General features: G+C 55.3%; 1 protein-coding gene across 8 annotated transcripts; it reads right to left on the reverse strand.

Annotated features, from left to right (window-relative positions):
* Positions 1-58: 58 nt before the first annotated feature.
* MAFG (MAF bZIP transcription factor G) lies at positions 59-17240 on the reverse strand. Of its 8 annotated transcripts, XM_066237442.1 has the most exons (6): positions 17150-17240; positions 16660-16783; positions 16352-16422; positions 15459-15638; positions 4879-4941; positions 59-4770 (listed from the first exon to the last, which is right to left on the reverse strand). In XM_066237442.1, the coding sequence occupies exons 2-6, from the start codon at positions 16724-16726 to the stop codon at positions 4318-4320; spliced, it is 834 nt and encodes a 277-aa protein (XP_066093539.1). In that variant the 5' UTR covers positions 16727-16783; positions 17150-17240; the 3' UTR covers positions 59-4317. The 8 variants fall into 8 exon arrangements, with proteins under 8 accessions (XP_066093539.1, XP_066093540.1, XP_066093541.1 ...); XM_066237443.1 differs by lacking the exons at positions 15459-15638; positions 16352-16422; positions 16660-16783; positions 17150-17240 and adding an exon at positions 9891-10667; XM_066237444.1 differs by lacking the exons at positions 15459-15638; positions 16352-16422; positions 16660-16783; positions 17150-17240 and adding an exon at positions 9895-10010.
* Positions 17241-18266: the final 1026 nt, after the last annotated feature.

The following is an 18266-nucleotide window of genomic DNA, read 5'->3' on the forward strand; positions in this document are numbered from 1 at the left end:
GCGCGCGAGAGCCCGCCCTTCCGGCCCCACCCGCACCGCCCAAGGAAGCACCTGCCAGTCTTTTTAAAAGGTGTTTATTGATCATATACAAAATAAAGAAAACCTTATATATCACAAACATACAGTATGTACAGCAATAAATACCTGGGGCCCGGCACAGTGCCGCCCCTCCTGGACAATAATTTAGCAATAAATACTGCACAGGGAAGAGTGGCGCGGAGGCTGGGGCCCCAACAAAGTCCTCCCCACTGGAACCTCCAACAATCCCCACCGCTGGGCAGACCCCAAGGTAACCCTACCTCCCACTAGCTTCAGCCCGAGGCAGGGCAGTCAGGGTGTGATCGACTCTGCTTGTACCCACCCTTTCAGAGCCAGGAGAGCAGAGCTGGACACACTGGGCAGCCCTTTGTCCTGTTGCTCTAAGACGCCAGGAGAAGGCTTTCTGCACCCACTCCCATTTGGTTAAAGGCTTCCGGGACTAGCAGATTCAGGGGACGGGAAGAAGGTAGGGGCCAACAGGGTCGCTCCTCATAGTTCATTTTGGATACTCCCGTACCAAGGTTGCTGCTCTAGGGTGAGGTGCAATTAATTGTGTGCGACTGGCCCAACAGGTACAGCACAGGCCCAGGACACAAAGGCCAGAGCAGGACAGACCAATAGTCTCAAGGGCACACCCATCTCCCCATCTGCTCCAAAACCAGACAGCCAACAGAAAGGCAAATATACGCCAAAAAATTATCCCATGGCTTCTGGGGGAAAAAAATCGTTGATGTGTTGGTTCCTTTCACCAAACCACAGCCTAAAAAAGTAACCTATAAGATCCCAAAGCGGAAATGGTGCTGTAGGTTGTGGTTCAGGATTTCCAGCTGTGGATGGAAGCTTTGGCCAACAAGCCACATCAGAGATGGAGGCAGCAGGGACCAGATGGGGCTTGATCACCCATCCTAAAGCAGGCTACCGCAGATCAGAGCTGTGGGCCTGGGCACTGACCACTGAGGCTGTTGCTGACAGACAGGACTGTGCACAGAAGCATAGACCAAGAGAAGAAAAGTCCCCATCAGAAACCAGCATACCTCCTAGCTGCCACAAAACAGCCACATCTTCTCACCTGTATAAAAGGCAGTACCACCTGGAGCAGCAGCCAGGGGCCTGGAGCGGTCTCTCTGGGACCATGCTCTAGGAAAAGGGGTTAACCTGTTTCCACAGGGTTCTCCTCTGAAATCTGAGTGTCCATGTTAGGTTAAGGGAGAAGTCAGGCGAGGGCAAAGTAGGAGCAGAGGTGCATGGTATGGTTTACTTAGTGGACACGTTTTGGAGACTTGGCTTTGGCCAAAGCTCTCAATTCACTGTGTCAGAAAAGTTGAAGAGAGAACAAGGGAACACCACATTCTTATATAGAAGGAAAACTGAACTAACAAGAGTCAGAAAGACACCAACCAGTCACATGTGGACACAGACCTACTGTCAAGAAACCAAGGTGAAGGGAAAAAGGGCTGGGATGGCCACAGAGGGCTGGCCTGACAGGAAATGGATGTTCTCCCAGACTCAAGTTGCTTCAAATTCAAAAATCCTGAAAGGAACCATGGCCTAATTCCAGAAGTTTCTTTTATAAACCAAACCAAGGACCTACAATTTCTGCTCAGCAGCCAATCACAAAACCCTCCTCTTGCCTTCCTCACCCACCTCCTTCTTCCACTCTCTAGGTCCACAGCATGGAAGGGGTGTACAGAGATGGACAACCACCTCCCAGCCAGGACAAAAGTGGGGACCATAACCGGACATGGAGGGCCTGTCCCTCGCACCACTGAAACAGGGCATGACCTCTCTTTAGAGACTGTTATAATGCAATTCCAACACACTACTGCTACAGACATTGACAACTCTTGTTTGGATCTTACAAAACAGAGGCAGACTGAAAGAAGAGGAAGCCATTAGGTGAAATAGAGTCCACAGTCAAATTTTTCATTGCAGGCTGAGCCAGGTACAATTGGGAATGTCTCCAAGAATCTAGGACCCAGGGAAGCCCATCAAGACGGCAGAAGTTGACAGCATGTCCCTGCTCCTATCCCCTGGGCATACTGGGTCAAACTCCAGGATGAAAATCCTGCTGCCCACCAGGTAAAACCTTGTTAGGCCACTGTTACACTTCCATGCTTTTCAGGGGTTCAGGGCCCGCAGAGGAACCAACCAGCAACCCCAAGGAGAAGCCAATGCCCAGAGACAGCACCAACCTCTTGGGGGTAGACACCACCCATCATGTGCCTACAAGGAGCTTTCCAAGCCAAGTCTGGAAGACCAGCTGCCTTCACCAAGTGGCTGAGACGGGGAGGTGGGCTCAGCCCCAGAGAGAAGCACCTCTATAAGCCAAGCATCAGTACCCTGGAAGACACAGATCCCAAAGGGAGGCAGCAGAAGGCCCAAAGCGGAGAGCTGCCAACATTTTCTGGGAGACATGGGACAGGAACTGGCCCAGGAGACTGGCCCTTATCTGGCACTGGTGAAGACTCCCCAGGCCCTCAGGCAGACATAAAGGGCCGCCCCAGGTGGGCCTTGAAATCACCTGGTTCCACCTAGGAAGCACTGCCCCACAGCCCAGAAACAGTTCTGGGATAAGTGGGCCCCTAGGCAGCCCCTGCTGAGGCCCATATGAAGCCTAGAGGAAAAAGCTGGGGTCAGCGGCCAGAGCCAGAGCAGGTTGGACATCAGAAGGAAGACAGCCAGGGGCAGACAGCTTGGCCATGGCCCCGTGGGTACCCACAGTGACTCCTTGGTCCCTGCAAAGCCCCTACCCAGGGCCAAAAATGGTGGGTATGGAAGCAGCATGGGGACCCCTGGGACATCCCCCAGTTTTACCTACCCTGCCACTGGATCAACCCAAGCCTGACACACATATGCAAAGCCAAGGGACAGCAAGGGCAGGAGTGGCAGAGCCCCAAACTGGACCTCCTGGAGGCCTGGGGCAGTCAGCAAGGCTGAAAAGGCCGAGCTGGTAGGCACAGACACCCCCCAAACTCTGCTGGAGCAGATCCCGTCCAGCACCCTAGCCTGAGCCCAGCAAGCCAGCAGAAGCAAAAGACAACCAAATCCAAAGACAAGCACGGGGAAAACAGACACAAGTGACAACCACAGGTCAAAGGTCATCAGGAGCACCAGCACAAAAAGCTGCACAAGACCTCACCAGGCACGACTACACATTGCACCGGCAGGAGACAGAAGCAGGAGGGAAAAGGAGTAAGTCACTTTCGGTACAATTGCAAAAGAGCAAAGAGGATGTCAGGATGCGCCTTCTGGTCGCTCGCGGCTTTCCTTTTTTTTTTTTTTTTTTTTGTCTTTTTTAAACTAAGTTTTATAAATAACATCTGATAACTCTGTGTATATAAAAACTAAACTCCAACAGCCACAAAGACTTGTCTGTAAGTTTACAAGAAAGGGATTTTTTTTTTGTTTTTCTTTTTTTAAACTAGCAAAGTTTCTATTGTATTTTCTTCCCTTTTTCATTTATACGGTCAAATGTTCTTGCTTGTTTTTTGTAAAAAGACAGTTTTATAAATACTCTGCAGCTTTTTTTCTTTAGCTTTTAAACATATAATTTAATAACTTCGTAAAAGGAACCTCTCTCTTTTAAATAAAGGGCTATGTAACCACACAAATAGGTCATGTAAACAGTGACACGGGACCCATCGCAGGACACTGGACACACCCTTCACATACGCTCACAACCAGTGATTTGGTCTTGTTCAGTGCAATGCATCAAGCCAGTGTGCTGAGGCCCCTGGCCCAAAGCCACATGACACCCATCCCCCCAGCACACAAGCTGGTGGCTTGCCTGTTCAAGGCCCTCAAGGACACCCTACTCCTTGGAACAGAGCCCATCTATTCCTGTTGGCCGAGCAGTGAGTGAACCATCCAGTTCTCTGCCAGTCCAGCAGTGGTCAGGGCCTATGGGCCACTCAGGAGGGGAGCTCTCCTGCCCTGGACCCTCTCTGTTCAGGGACACTCAAGCCCCAGAGCTTACTCAGTCTTTCTATCTATTCCCACAGAACCAATTCTGATTCCAAGCCCACCTGGCCTTGGTACAAAGGGGGCTGGGGTGACCACACATCACCACCAAACTGACCAATCCCAACATACAAAACACATGATGACAACGACGAGATCAAGGGGCTCAGCCCAGTGCCCCTAGGGTACAGGTTGTGCTTTGTAAGGAAGGGGGGGGGAGATAGGAGAGGAAGGAGAGAAGGAAGAAGGGGACAAGGCTGCCGAATTCACCATGTGCCTAATGGCCCTTCACAGACCTGCCTGGGCAAGTGTGCATCCCTACGATCGGGCGTCCGTCTTGGACTTTACAATTGTGATGACGCTGGTGGCAGCCACCTTGCCAGGGACAAGGGGCCCTAGGCCGGCAGCAAGGGGGCCCCGAGCCGGCGCCACAGGGCCGCGGGCCACGGTCCTGGCGAAGTTCTGCAGGGCCTCGTACTTAGAGCGCAGTGCGTCAAGCTCTAGCTTCATGCTGGCATTCTCTGAGGCCAGCTTCTCCACCTCCTGCTGCAACTCCGCCTTCTGCTTCTCCAGCTCCTCCTTCTGCGTCACCCGCTTCACACGGCAGCTGGCAGCATAGCCGCGGTTCTTGAGTGTGCGCCTGCGCTGCTTCAGCTGGACAATCTCCTCCTTGGACAGGCCCCGCAGGTGCTGGTTCAGCTCCCTCACTGACATGGTCACCAGCTCCTCATCAGTCAGGCTGGTGCCATTCTCGCCTGGCTCCCGCTTCACCTGGGGGTGGTACAATGCATAAGGTCACAGGATGAGTGACCACCATTCCTGTGCCACACCACCCCTGTGCCACCCGATCCCCAAGATGTACCCACTTGGCCTGCTCACCTTCAAGGCCTTGTTTCCTTTATTGGGGGTCGTCATAACCCAGGGGCACAGCAAGCAGGCACTCTGTGAGACATGGGGCAGGGGTCAGGACCCTGGAGACCACCCCCTCCTCCCTCCACACCCACAGCCTCACCCACCCCTGCCCATTCCCACAGATACTTGGCCCTGAGGACTACCCTTCAGCCTTGCCTCTCCTGAGCTGGGCTACTCCCAGTCTACCCTGCCCCTTGGGAACCAGGTGGGAGGCCAGTAGGGTTCAAGGAGAAAAAGGGAATTGAAAGACTGTGAGGAAGGCAGAGACCAGAAAAGGGGGTAGAGGAGAGATTAGAGGGTGCAGGAGGGGCCAGCCTAGAAGGAAGCCCAGAGCTTTAAAAATAACTCCAGTGCACACCCCAGATCGGCTGTTCCTGGCGAGTCATGCTGACTCAGCACATCACTCCTGCTCCCTCACTGGCTTGGCACTCCATAGGCAGCCAGCCAACACAGCCCCAGGGGACCAGCAGCCAGAGGAGAAAGCTGCTGGGGCCAGAAAGGTCAGCTGGCCAGGTCCAGCAACCCTGCATGTGTATACTCAAGCTTTCTCCCCTAAGTTGCCCTGGGACAAAACCCTGCTCCCATAAAGGCTTAGGATACCGTCCCCACTGGGGATTTGGGCAGAGAAGACAAGGAGGAGTCCTGATTCTCCCAGACACTTCTCACTTTGAAGAGTGCAAGTGGGTCATCCAACTAGCTCTGGCAGGAGCTCTCCTGCCCTCCAGGTGGCAGGATAGGCTCCTTGGTGCTGATGGAGTAACCATCCTGTGGCTTTGGGTTGCAGCATCTTATGCCCCTGCCCTCCAAGTCCAGGGTATTTCACAAGAGTGCCCGCAGTTAGCCATCCAAGGGGACTGACTGCTCAGTCCCCTCTGGGCCAATGACTGCTCTCTGGCCCCCTTTCCGGGGTTAGCACCCATAGGGCAGAGAACAAAAGCAAAAGGGCTAGGTGGCTAGAACACAGGGCCTCCTCCAATGCCCTCCTACCAATTTTGTCACCCTTTCCACATCCCACTCTCACTTTCTGCTTCTTAAAGCTCCATCAAGAAAAATTTTGAACAGCCGGTCTGGAAAAGCAGAGGAACGCCCTGGACACCGCCCAGGCCCACCGCGATGTTTCCGTGATGGGTCTACGACACAGGCGGGAACGCATCCCTCATATGCCTATGAGTGAACACTCCCCAAGAAAGCGCCATTTTCCCCAAATGAAAGTGAACGACCTAACTGAAGTCTCCATAGCTCCATAACGGAAGGTTATGTGCCCCCATTTACATAGAGGAGCTATGGAGAGAGAGAGAAAAAGAAATAAAAGAGGAGCAGGAAGCATCAACTCCCATGTATGCCTTGAGTGCAGGGCTCTGATACAGCGACTGCGGTGTTCCCAGGTTGAAGCTTTATCCCCTGGACCACAACAACTCAGGCCTATTTTGTGTTTCTTTTTAATAATATCTATTTCCCAATAAAGGATTCCCTCTTTCTAAACTAAAAAAAAAAAAAAAAAAAAAAGAAAAATTTTGCACACCAAGTCCTGAGACTCCTGGCTCATCCTGCCACCACGAGACCAGCTCTATTTTCCAGGTTAGATGCAAGGAGGCTTCCTGGAGGAAGCCATAAACACTTCAGGCAATTCTGGCCTGGGGAGAAGGGGTTGTCTTACTCTCACTGGTAGCTAAATTATGGGCTGAGGAAGTGGTGGGCTCAATGGCAGACAACACCCCACCCAGCCCTGCACCAGGAGACCAGAGGCAGCTCCCCACAGCTAAGCCATCTAGGATCTCAGGCAGACCTAAGGCTCCAGAACCTGGTTCTTCCAGAGCAGAGAATGGGCAGACGAGAGCTGGAGATGAGAAGGTCCTAAGGGCCCATGCCCACTCTGGGGTCAGGCTCTCATGGCAGAGCACAAACTGGAGTGCAGGGACACTGCCCTGGGCCCTACCACTGTCACCCAAAGAAAAAGCCTGGCACCAGCTTTTCCCACCACCATGTTCCCTCCACCACCCCCACGCTGAGCACAGCGGTGACTTCCTGAAGAGATCACACAGAAAAGTGCCTCCTTGAAAGATTTCACCCTCTGCAGAGGGCCTGAACTCAGCACAAGTGTAGCCAATGGCCTCCAAATCCAAGGTGTGTGTGAGTGCGTGGGGGAGGGGCAGGTCTCAGCAAAGCCAGGGATGCCAGCTTTTTGGCCTGGCCTCCATCCACCTGGGGACACACACTGATGTGATGGGAGTGATGGCTCAGAGCATCACTAGAAGCATCTAGAAGCCAGGAGGAAGAGATCCCCCAAGGCCAGATCAAAAAGAAGCTATAGGCCCTGGCCGGTTGGCTCAGCGGTAGGACGTCGGCCTGGCGTGCGGGGGACCCGGGTTAGATTCCCGGCCAGGGCACATAGGAGAAGCGCCCATTTGCTTCTCCACCCCCACCCCCTCCTTCCTCTCTGTCTCTCTCTTCCCCTCCCGCAGCCAAGGCTCCATTGGAGCAAAGATGGCCCGGGCACTGGGGATGGCTCCTTGGCCTCTGCCCCAGGCGCTAGAGTGGCTCTGGTCGTGGCAGAGCGACGCCCCCTGGTGGGCGTGCTGGGTGGATCCCGGTCAGGTGCATGCGGGAGTCTCTCTGACTGTCTCTCCCGGTTTCCAGCTTCAGAAAAATACAAAAAAAAAAAAAAGAAGCTATACCCCCCGAGCCCTCCTCCCCAGCGCTAAGGCTCAGAGCTGCGACTAGGTCATTCCATTCTTCTTCTCTGCTTCCCCAGACACTGAGTCCACTTTGTGGAGAAGGCCCAGATGGCCCTAAGCACAAAGTATTCTGGACTACCCACTCAGACCGAGAGCCAGTCAGGAAGGGGAAAGAGTTTCAGGTAGCTCTAGCCCCTTTCTCCTGAACCCAAACTCCAGGGCATGGACACAAGGCAGGCAACAAGACAGCTCCTGTTCCTTCTCTTGGCTTGCAAATACCAGTGGCCAAATCTCCAAGGCAGGCATGGTCTTGAGCGCTTTGGCACCCCAACCTCACTAGCCAGCCTCACTGCTACCCGGCCTTCAGACCACCTCCTCCAGAAGCCCTCAGCCACAGAAAGCCACTCTGAAAAAAGTCTAAAACTTAACTTCCACCAAAGCATAAGTAAGAAATACCTCTCCAGGAACCTGCATTTTCCTGGGGCATAAAATTCCAGCCAAAAGATCAGCTGAAGTATTAAAACATAGCACCTTTAAGCCCCAGGCTCTGTGTATGTGTGCAAGTGCACATGAATACAGGGTGGGGCCACAGTAGGTTTACAGTTCTTTGTATGGACAAGAATATATTAATAAATAATACAATCATAAATTGTTTCATGTACTCAAATCTGTAAACCTACTCTGGTCCCACCCTGTATGTGTGTGTGTGGGGGGGGGAAGAGGAGCGAATCCCTGAAGACAAACCACAAACCTAACCTAACTTAGCCATGAACCCCTGGGCAAGAAAGGTCCTTGGTTGTGGTCCAGATGGAACACTCTTCCACCCCTAGAGGCCAGGAATCACCCATACCCCTGGGAGAGGTGGCCCAGAACACACTACCCTCAAGCTGTCCCTTCCCAGGAGTCCCCACCACCTGGCCTGACACCCAACAGGGCCATTCTCTGCTAACTTGCACAATACTGAGCCCCAACCTCCAGAACAATTGTGTGGTGACTGAAAACTGCCATCTTCTACCCTGCCCACCTGCTGAGTCCTGAAAACTAGGCACCCTTCAAGCTCCCATCATCTGTAGCCTCAGCCCACACCCCAAGGCCCAGCTGCAAAGAGAAGCAGGGCCTGCTTACCAGACACCTTGGTCCCCAGTGTCTAAGTCCTGCTGCTTCCTCTCTTAGCAATTTCCTGGTAGAGCTGCACCTGCTTGCCAACTGTCCTGTCCACTGTCACCCAGGACTCAGTACAAGGTGTACTCTGCAGGGCTCTTTCACAGATCCCTGGACTCCTTACTGGACCCCACCCTTTCCTCCCGCCACCCAGGCTGCCCCTTCCTGCAGACCTCCCCCGCCTCTTTCTCCCTCTCCGGTCAATCTCTTCCCCGCCCAGGGCCGCACAACCTGGCGGACCAGACCAGTCACAGGGAAAGCCTGCTTTCCCTAGCACGGCCCCTTTAAGCTCCTCCCCTTCTCTCAGAGAACTATTTCCCAGTTTGGGGAACTGTCCCAGACGTGAGTCGGAGACATGCTGCCTGAGAAAAGCATGCCTGAGAGGGATGGACAGGCCAGGGATTTTACGAACTACTGCATCGTGGCCTCTTCAACTTCCTCATCACCACCCGGCCTTCAACTTGCACCTCAGCCCAAACTTAAAAAGGCGCTCTAGCCCCATCCCCACGTTCACACGGTCCCTTCCACCACTCGTATCCTAGCCTTGCAGGCCCCAGGACCTAGCTCAAATCCCCCCAGGCACCAGGAAGAGCATCGAGTGACCTCATGCTGATGACTCAGCAAGTCTCCCTTGGGCTCTGGCACCCGTGTGACGGAGAGGAGCCGGCGCGAGAAAGGTCTTCCCAGCGCCTCCCTACCGGCCCTTCTCCGGCCCGCCAAGGACCCCTGCGTCTGGGAAAGCGCCGACACAGACACCTGATGAATCAGCAGCTCGGGCCGAGGCCGCCCGGCTCCTCCGCGGAGCCCTAGGCGCCCCGCTCGACCCCACCCTTTCCTCCCGCCACCCTGGCCGCCCCTCCCTCCAGGACGCCCCAGCTTCCACTGAGCGAGCCGCGTGCCCGCCCGCCCTCCGCCAGCCCCGCGGCCCACCCCCAGTACCCTCGACGCGGGGGACTTGTGGTACCCGGCCCGATGGGGAAATCGAGGCAAGGGTCCCCAGCAGGGAGTGGGGCAGACCCGAAGCCAAGAGTGCTCGACCCGTGCTGCTCAGGATCGCCGGGAGAAGCCGCGGCCCCGCCGGCCGCACCCGGCCCAGAGCCCCCGGGCGTCCGCCGCCCCCCACCCGACCGGGCCCGCACTCACCCACCACACTGCGGGCCTGGGCGGGCCGAAGCTGGGGCGGATGGCGGCGGGCGCTCCGAGGCTGCGCGGGGCTGAGCCGCGCGGTGACTCCGGGCCCGGGGTGTGGGCTCGCGGGCTGGGCGGAGCGCGCTGGGAAGGCCGGACCGGGCTCAGGATCCTCCGCCGCCGCCGCCGCCGCCGCTCCACAGACGTCACATGATGTTTGGTCACATGGGTTCCATTCATGAAGCGGCGTCGCAACCGGCCGTGGCTTAAAGAGAAAGGCGCGGCGGCGGGGGTACGAGGCGCAGCCGTACCGCGCCTGCGCGCCGGGCACTGGCGTTCAGGTAACGTGCCCCGCCCAGCCGGGGTCTCGCGGGACTAGCCCAGGCACGCGCTCCTGGACAGGCCACACCCCCTTTCGGCCTTTAAGGTGGGGCCTATTGGACCCGGCCGCTTTTTTGACCCTTCCGTGCTGACCCTTTCAAAGGTCACGTGTCCAAGAGTTCCTGCTTCCACCTGCGCAGGGTGGGGGTCTGTACTTTTGGGCTCATGCGTTAGCAGGGTTGTGCAGGGACACAAAGTCCCAAAGCACTCTATGCCCAGTACTGGCCACGGACAGTGGGTTCGTGGGGGCTACCCTGGCAGAGACCGGAAACTGTCCCTTCTTTTTGCTCTATTTTTTTTTTTTTTTAACAGAGAGAGAGTCAGAGAGAGGGATAGATAGGGACAGACAGGAAAGGAGAGAGATGAGAAGCATCAATCATTAGTTTTTCGTTGGGACACCTTAGTTGTTCATTGATTTTTTTCTCATATGTGCCTTGACGGGGGGGGGGGGGGGGGGGGGGGGGATGGGGGTGTGGCACAGCAGACCGAGTAACCCCTTGCTCGATCCAGCGACCTTGGATCCAAGCTGGTGAGCTTCTGCTCAAACCAGATGAGCCGGCGCTCAAGCTGGCGAACTCAGGGTCTCGAACCTGGGTCCTCCGCATCCCAGTCCGACACTATCCACTGCACCACCGCCTGGTCGGGCTGTACCTTTTTTTTTTTTTTTTTGTCGCGCATTTTCTTCCGTTTTTCCTGTCTCTTCCCTTGTCCCCTTGTCCCCAAAGTGCCTTGTCCTCCCACCCCCTTGTCCTGGGCCTTGGTTCTAAGCGACCCCAGGGGAAGGGTAAATAAACGTGGGACACTCCTAATCACCCCTTCTTTCCCACAAGGGATCCCACCGCTTGGCCTGTGTGCTCCTGACACATCCTACAGATGCCCAGTTTTAGGGGTGGTTGTGAATGTGAACATGTCAACCTCTGAGGCAAGGGGGTTTCATCTTGCTGTCTCCACAGGCTTTGTAACTTTTTGTTTCTTTTAAAGTGAGAAGCAGGGAGGTAGGGAGACAGAGGCCTGCATGTGCCCCACGGGGACCTAGCCCGCAAGCCCATCTGGGGCAGTCGCTCTGTTGCTTGGCAACCTTATTTTAGGGCCTGAGGTCACGGAGCCATCTTCAGCACAGGGGTGGCAAGTTGCATTAATCAAGCCATGGCTGCAGGAGAGGGAGAGAGAGAGGAGAGAGGGGAAGGGATAGAGGGGGAGGAGGTTGCTTCTCCTGTGTGTCCTGACTGGGAATCAAACCCAGGATATCGCCTGACCAGGCGGTGGCGCAGAGGATAGAGCGTCGGACTGGGATGTGGAAGGACCCAGGTTTGAGACCCCGAGGTCGCCAGCTTGAGCACGGGCTCATCTGGTTTGAGTAAGGCGCACCAGCTTGAGCTCAAGGCCGCTGGCTCAAGCTGGCTCGGTCTGCTGAAGGCCCGCAGTCAAGGCACATATGAGAAAGCAATCAATGAACAACTAAGGTGTCACAATGAAAAACTAATGATTGATGCTTCTCATCTCTCCGTTCCTGTCTGTCTGTCCCTATCTATCCCTCTCCCTGACTCTCTCTCTGTCTCTGTAAAAAACAACAACCCAGACCCAGACATGAGGCCAATGCTCTACTGCTGAGCCAACCACAGGACCAATGTAACTGTTGATTGAACGAATGCGACCACTCCTGGTCCCATAAGGGATTCTGACCCACAGCAGTTCCTCTGATCTTGTGGGCCTCCTTTGAGGGTTACATTGTAAACATTAACAGATCACTCTCCATAATGTGGGTGGGCCTCATCCAATCAGTTGAAGGCCTATATAGAACAAAGAGACTGACTCTCTGGAGAGAATTCTCTGCTTCAGATACACCAGCAACATTGGCTCTACCTGCCTGATGGCCTTTGAATTGGACTGTTAGCTGTCTGGTATCCAGCCTGTTGGCCCACCCTGCAGTGGACTTGCTAGCCTCCATAGTTATGAGCCACTTCCTTATAATAAATCTCTCTTTACATATATTCTATTATCTATTTCTATGTCCTACTGGTTGTTTCTCTGGAGAACCCTAATACAGTTAGCTCCTTAGGGGCCTCCTGCCCCACTTACCCTTGCCTGGGTAAGCTGGGAAGACATATGCCCCCACTAAGTCAAGAGGTATGGAAGATGCAGAAGCTGGTGCCCCTCCAGCAGGGGCAAACGAAGCCCAGCCTATGATGCCAATTTCCAGTCACACTTCTAGTAACTGGGGCCTAAGGGGCTGTGCCCTTCTCCAGAGGCTCCCTCCCCTCTGCTCACTGGGAGACTCTTCCCACCCCCCACCTGTAAATTAGCTGCCTAGGAAGCAAGGGCTCTGGGCCATGGTGTACTGGTTTGGACTCTAATATTACACCCAACAGCAACAACCTGGGGCAGCTGGGAGCTTCCCTCAACATGTGGTGACAAAGTTAGAAGTTAGGCACTGGGCTAGAAACTAATTTATTTAACCCAAAAGGTCAGGAAGAGAAGTGACAGCATCTGTGGGTCAGGTCAGGAATGGAAGAGGGTGGCCTAAGTGTTCCAAAGGTGACTTGGAAATCCAACTGTCTGAGAAGCCCTTTTTTCAAATGTCAAGTGGGGACAATAGCCAACCAAGAACCATGGTCCCTCCCACTACACTCAGGAAGCCTGGGGAGCCTCTGGTCTTTCCCACACCAAGGAACATATCTCACGCTATTGGAGGTTGGAGAAGTGGCAGGCATGGAATGGGGCTCTCTCCTTGGCTGGAGCACTAGCTCCCATAGCACTAGCTCTATGGGAGCAGCTGTGGGAGGACATGGGGTAGGATCCGGCGGAAGAAGTTAGGTGGGCAGTGCCAGTCCTGGGCCTTCAGGGAGGGGAATCTTAACCTTTGTGCTCAGGAAGAGGCCAAACCTCAAGCCAGCTAACGCTGGAAGGTGAAACACCTCTGAGCTCCAGGAAAGTGGTCCTGACTTGATTTTGGGGCAGAGGAAGGAAGAGGTTAAGGTCAGAGTCCGTCCCACTTCTGGGCCAGGAAACACTCAGGGAGATTCCCATTGGGAAGTGATGTGCCCCTTCCCTGGCTATGAACCTGGCTGACTCAAATTGACCAGAGCCATGGGTAGTAAATAGTCCACCATGAGGATACAACACCTGTGTGGCCAGGGTCTAGAGATGCCCACTGCAGAAGCTCCATGCTGGGAGAGAGAAGGTGGAGGGCAACCTGGTGTGCAGGTGGGACATCTCAGTTCCGCTTGCCTGTTGGGGCCATGCTGTGGGGGTGGGGACAGCTTAAAGTGGCCCAAAGGAGCCAGCAAGGCCCCTGGAGGGGAGTCCAACTTCACTTTGTCCAAGACAGTCTTCTTGATGGCAGCTGGTGAGACCTTCTCCCAGTCAGCCATGGACTGCAGTTCCCTGGGGAAGCAGTGAGGAGTATTTCGTCCAGGGCTCCACCTCCTACCTGAGCCCAGGTGTCCATGAGGGAAGTGGGAACAAGGCCCACAGCTCCCAGCACCTGCCAGCTCAGGGCCCATGCATCTGCAGTTCTCTGAAGCTACCCAACCCCCTAGAATGCTCTCTGGCTCTCCCTCACCTCATCAAGATCAGCTCAGAGTCAACAAATCTAGCAGCCCCTGACTCTGAGCACAGGACATATGCCTCATCTGGTTCCTCTGCAGATTGATGCCAGGAGGACAGCACTGTGTCCTAGCCTCACTGCCAAATAGTAACACTTGGAAAAACCTAGGGGTCTGGACTAAACAGTAGGCTTGGGGTGAGAAAGGTGCCCATCCATCCTCAAAACCTGAACTAGGGACAGTGACACCAGGCCTAGACACCAAACTCTGTCTGTCCTGCTCTAGCTCTTTCAGTTCTCACAGAACTTTCATCAACCCTGTGCATTTTCCTGCATCCTGCTTCATTAACCTGCTTAATCTCCCTGGCCAGGCCAGGAGGAAGGGTTTATTTAACATCAGGCCCACAGATTCCCCAGCAGGACGATGGTGAGGGGCACTGCAAGCTGCACCCCAGGGGACTTATCTCCTAAGATTTTGCCCACTACCAGGCCAGAGCTCGATAAACAACTGCTGAGTGAATAACTGAATAGACCCGAGCAAGGCCGAGGGCTCTGGTGTGCCAGCAGCAGGGGCCCACCGTGTGCAGACGTACAAGGCCTCCACGGCATTGATGAGCAGAGAATGAAAACCCCCACTCTCTAGCACAGCAGTTCTCAACCTGTGGGTCGCGACCCCGGTGGGGGTCAAACAACCAAAACACAGGGGTCGCCTAAAGCCATTCCTTGAGCTGGCCTGGGTGCTGTTCTGAGTCCAATAGCATCTTGGCAGCCCCTTACAGGCAGAAAGAAGGGCTGACAGCTGTGGGTACATCCACATGTATTGAAAGGACACTGCCAGGAGCCCCCAGCTAATGCGCTTACTCTCCACCCACTTATTCCAGTGCACCAGCCTTGCACCCAGCAAGGAGTAGCCCCTGTCAGATGGTCAAGAAAAATACTGACCAGCAGAGTCTGGGCACCGAGGCAGACTGCCAGGCACCTGGGAAGCCCCATCTTCACCCCCCCGCCCCATCAGCCAGGGCATTAAGGGCTGTGAATGCCTGCAGGGAAGCCACTGTCCCAGGCCTTTTCTTCTGCAGACAATGGTTGGTCCAGCAGTTCTACCCTAAGTAGCCAGAGCAGGGAGGAGGGTAAAGGTGGGCAGATGTGCTTTGAGGTCTTCCCACAGCCACCGCTGCCACCCACCCATCCCCAGTCCTCACATAGGCTGGGCCACTGCCACTGAGCCCCGTGAAAGCGTCTATCAGGTCTTCCTCCAACTCCATGCAGAAGCCCACACTGCCCATGAGCTGCTCCAGGAGCCCGCTGTTCACTTGGGTGTGGGTGCCTGAGACATACACAGTGGCCCCCTCCCATACCACAAGTGGTGTGTTGGTAGTGCAACGGATGACTTTGGGGGCTGGCTGGAACGCCATCAGTTTCTGGAGAAGAAATTGGCTGTGTATCCATCCCAGCCTTGTGCCCAGCAGGGTATGCTGGTTGTGAGCATGAACACACTCATCCAACTGAACATTTCCTGAGTTCTCACTGTGGACTGGGCCAACACACTCATTTCACAGACGGAGAACTGAGGTGTTGAGATGGCTGGAGCTCCTGACTACAGCACACACTTCCCCGTCCTCTCCAAACCCCACTGGGCCTGGACCCACAGCACCCACCTTCTCAATGGAGTTGATGGTGACACCAGCTGCATAGGACACCACGACATGCCGGTCCTCGATGTCGGGGCCGATCTCATCCAGGATGAAGGGGATGATGTTCGGCTTCATGGACAGGAAGAGTATGTCACTGTGCTGCATTGTCTCCTTGTTGTGGAGTGTCAGGTTTACCTCCATTTTCTGCAAGAATGCCAAGGTGGGCTCAGCCTGCCCCTATACCTGGCTAAATCCCCAGGACCTCCCCCAAGCCAAGAGCTATAATGTGGACCAGCACAGAGGCTGCTGGGGGCATGGGCATGGCCAAATTAGGGGCTCAGGGAAAGGGGCTGACAACTCCCCTCCAACCACCCTTTCCACCCCAAAGTGGAGGAAACAGTTTGCTCTGGAATGTGCTCCTTTTACAAGCAGAAAAGGAACACTAAATCCATGCCACAACCTTGGCCTACCTCTTGGGCTGCAGTGCCAGGCCCCTGCCCTCTGCTCTCCAGGTGTGGGTAGTTATCCCAAGCTAAGCACCTCCCCACCTATGGATCTGGAGCCCTAACTCAGCTATGGCAAACCAAAGCTCTATCGGCTCCAGATGTGTCTCACCTGGTCCCACACTGTGGCCCCATGTGCCTGGCCCCCACAGCACCCCAATCCAGACCAGCACCCCTCCCCACCAGCTGCACATAAGCCTGTCACCCAGATCCCAAGAGCAGAGCAGAGTCCGTGAAATACTACAGTCCAGGGCCACTACTCTTGCTGGGGTGGTGTAATGTTTCATGGTGCCCATCACTGGGGCCACACTACTACTGGCCCTCCATGGTTAAGGCTGTTACAGCCCCCCCCCCCAGGGTCAGACACACTGACTGACCCCTGCAGAGACAGCTGCCCTGTCTCCCTGCACCTACCCTGAGGGCAGAAACCGTAGCCAGGTCCATGTTTGTAGAGCTGGCCAATATCTTGTGGGCAGCTAGGACACCTGGAGAAAAGGAGTTCCTTCCTCAAGGCCAGTCCTGGCCTTCCTACCCAACATTCCCAGGAAGGAGAGCAGAAATCCCACCACCCAGAGTAAGAACAACCCCTGTCGATCTCAAACATCCTAAAGCTGCCATATTCCACAGGCATGTTATCCAGAGCCCCATCTTCATTCCCCAGACTGCAGAGGGGAAACTGCCCACCCTCTGGTATTGGGCCCCCTCCTGGCCACAGGCCCTACCTGCTTCTGTAAGGTCCTTAGCCAGGGCACAGGCCAGCTGGCCAGTCCCGATGAAGCCCACGCTCATGGTGTCCGCAGATTTGCCCACAGCTCTCAGAACCTGGCACTAGCTCTATGGGAGCAGCTGTGGGAGGACACGGGGTAGGATCCGGCGGAAGAAGTTAGGTGGGCAGTGCCAGTCCTGGTCACTCGACCGCCGGTAGGCGCCCCCCTACCCCAGCCGGTCTAAATTTCCCCTTGGCTGCCCTACAGCCCCGGGCCCGGTAACTGCTCCGATCGGCCACTTCAACTGCGTCCCCGAACTGCTTCTATTGGTCCCAAAGGGCCTACGGAACCGGACTGGGAGCTGCGGTGTGTGTGTGGGGAAGCGACAGATTGGCGGCCGGAGGCCCCTCCCGTTCTAGCACCCCACCGCCTGGTGCCAGGTGACGCAGACGCGCATCTCCCCCTGCCCGGCAGCACCACCCACCTTGCGGGAGCCCAGCCTCACCCTTGCGCACAGTAACGGAATTATCCAATACAGGTTGCCCTCCGCCCGCGGCCGGGCGCCAGCCACGCGGCGTCCGCGCCTGGCCAGCCCCGCCTCCGACACTCCAGCCAATCCGCAGCGCGGCCGCCTGGGCGCCGGCCAATCGGAGGGCGCAGGCGGTCCGGGGGGGGGGGGGAGTTGCATCATCCGCTCGGTCAGGCTCCCATCCCCGGCTCAGTCCGGTTTTCCTTCTCCCACCCAGCTCCCTGAATCCGCGCTTCCTGGGATACAACCCCCGAATCCTTGTGCTTTAGGATTCCAGCCCCTCGAGCCCTCGCCCCCTGACCCGTTTCGCCCAGATCCGGGTCCTAGGACCACACGTGGGGACTGAAGACGCTGTGGTTCTGGGTAGGGGCTCCCAGGGGCCCTGTAGTGGGCGACACCCTGCGTGGCTGGTGCTGGCTGTGAGTCTGGACTTGTTATTAACATGACCATCAAGTTTGGAGGAGCCCTACTATACAGAAATTTTTCTTACTTGCTTGCTATTTTGTTTTTGGTTTTTTTGGTGGGGGTGGGGTAAAAACAGTTTGCCAAATGGAAACATTTAAAATGTATCACTAGCCTGATCAGGTGGTGGCGCAGTGGATAGAGCGTCGAACTGGAACGCAGAGGTTCCAGGTTCGAAACCCGAGGTCGCCAGCTTGAACGTGGGCTTACCAGCTTGAGTTCAGGGTGGCGGGCTTGAGTGTAGGATCACAGACGTGATCCTAAGGTCGCTGGCTTGAGCAAGGGGTCACTCGCTCTGCTGTAGCCCCTACTCCCACCCCCTACTCCCCCTTGTCAAGGCACATAGTCAATGAACAACTAAGGCGCCACAACAAAGAATTGATGCTTCTCATCTCTCCCCCTTCCTGCCTGTCTGTTCCTATCTGTCCCTCTCTCTGTCTCTATAACACAAAAAAATAAAATGTATCACTAATTTGATACTGTATCTTGTCACTTAAAATTTTTTTTTTTTGCAATTGTACCTGGAAGCTGGGAATCTGGAGAGAGCCAAAGACTTTCCCAGAATCCCAGGATCAAGAGGCAATTGGGAAGTCTAGGTCATTTCCCTAAGATCACTGCTTCTTCCACCTGG

The sequence above is a fragment of the Saccopteryx bilineata genome, chromosome 6, assembly GCF_036850765.1.
Source record: "Saccopteryx bilineata isolate mSacBil1 chromosome 6, mSacBil1_pri_phased_curated, whole genome shotgun sequence".
Taxonomy (NCBI): Eukaryota; Metazoa; Chordata; class Mammalia; order Chiroptera; family Emballonuridae; genus Saccopteryx; species Saccopteryx bilineata.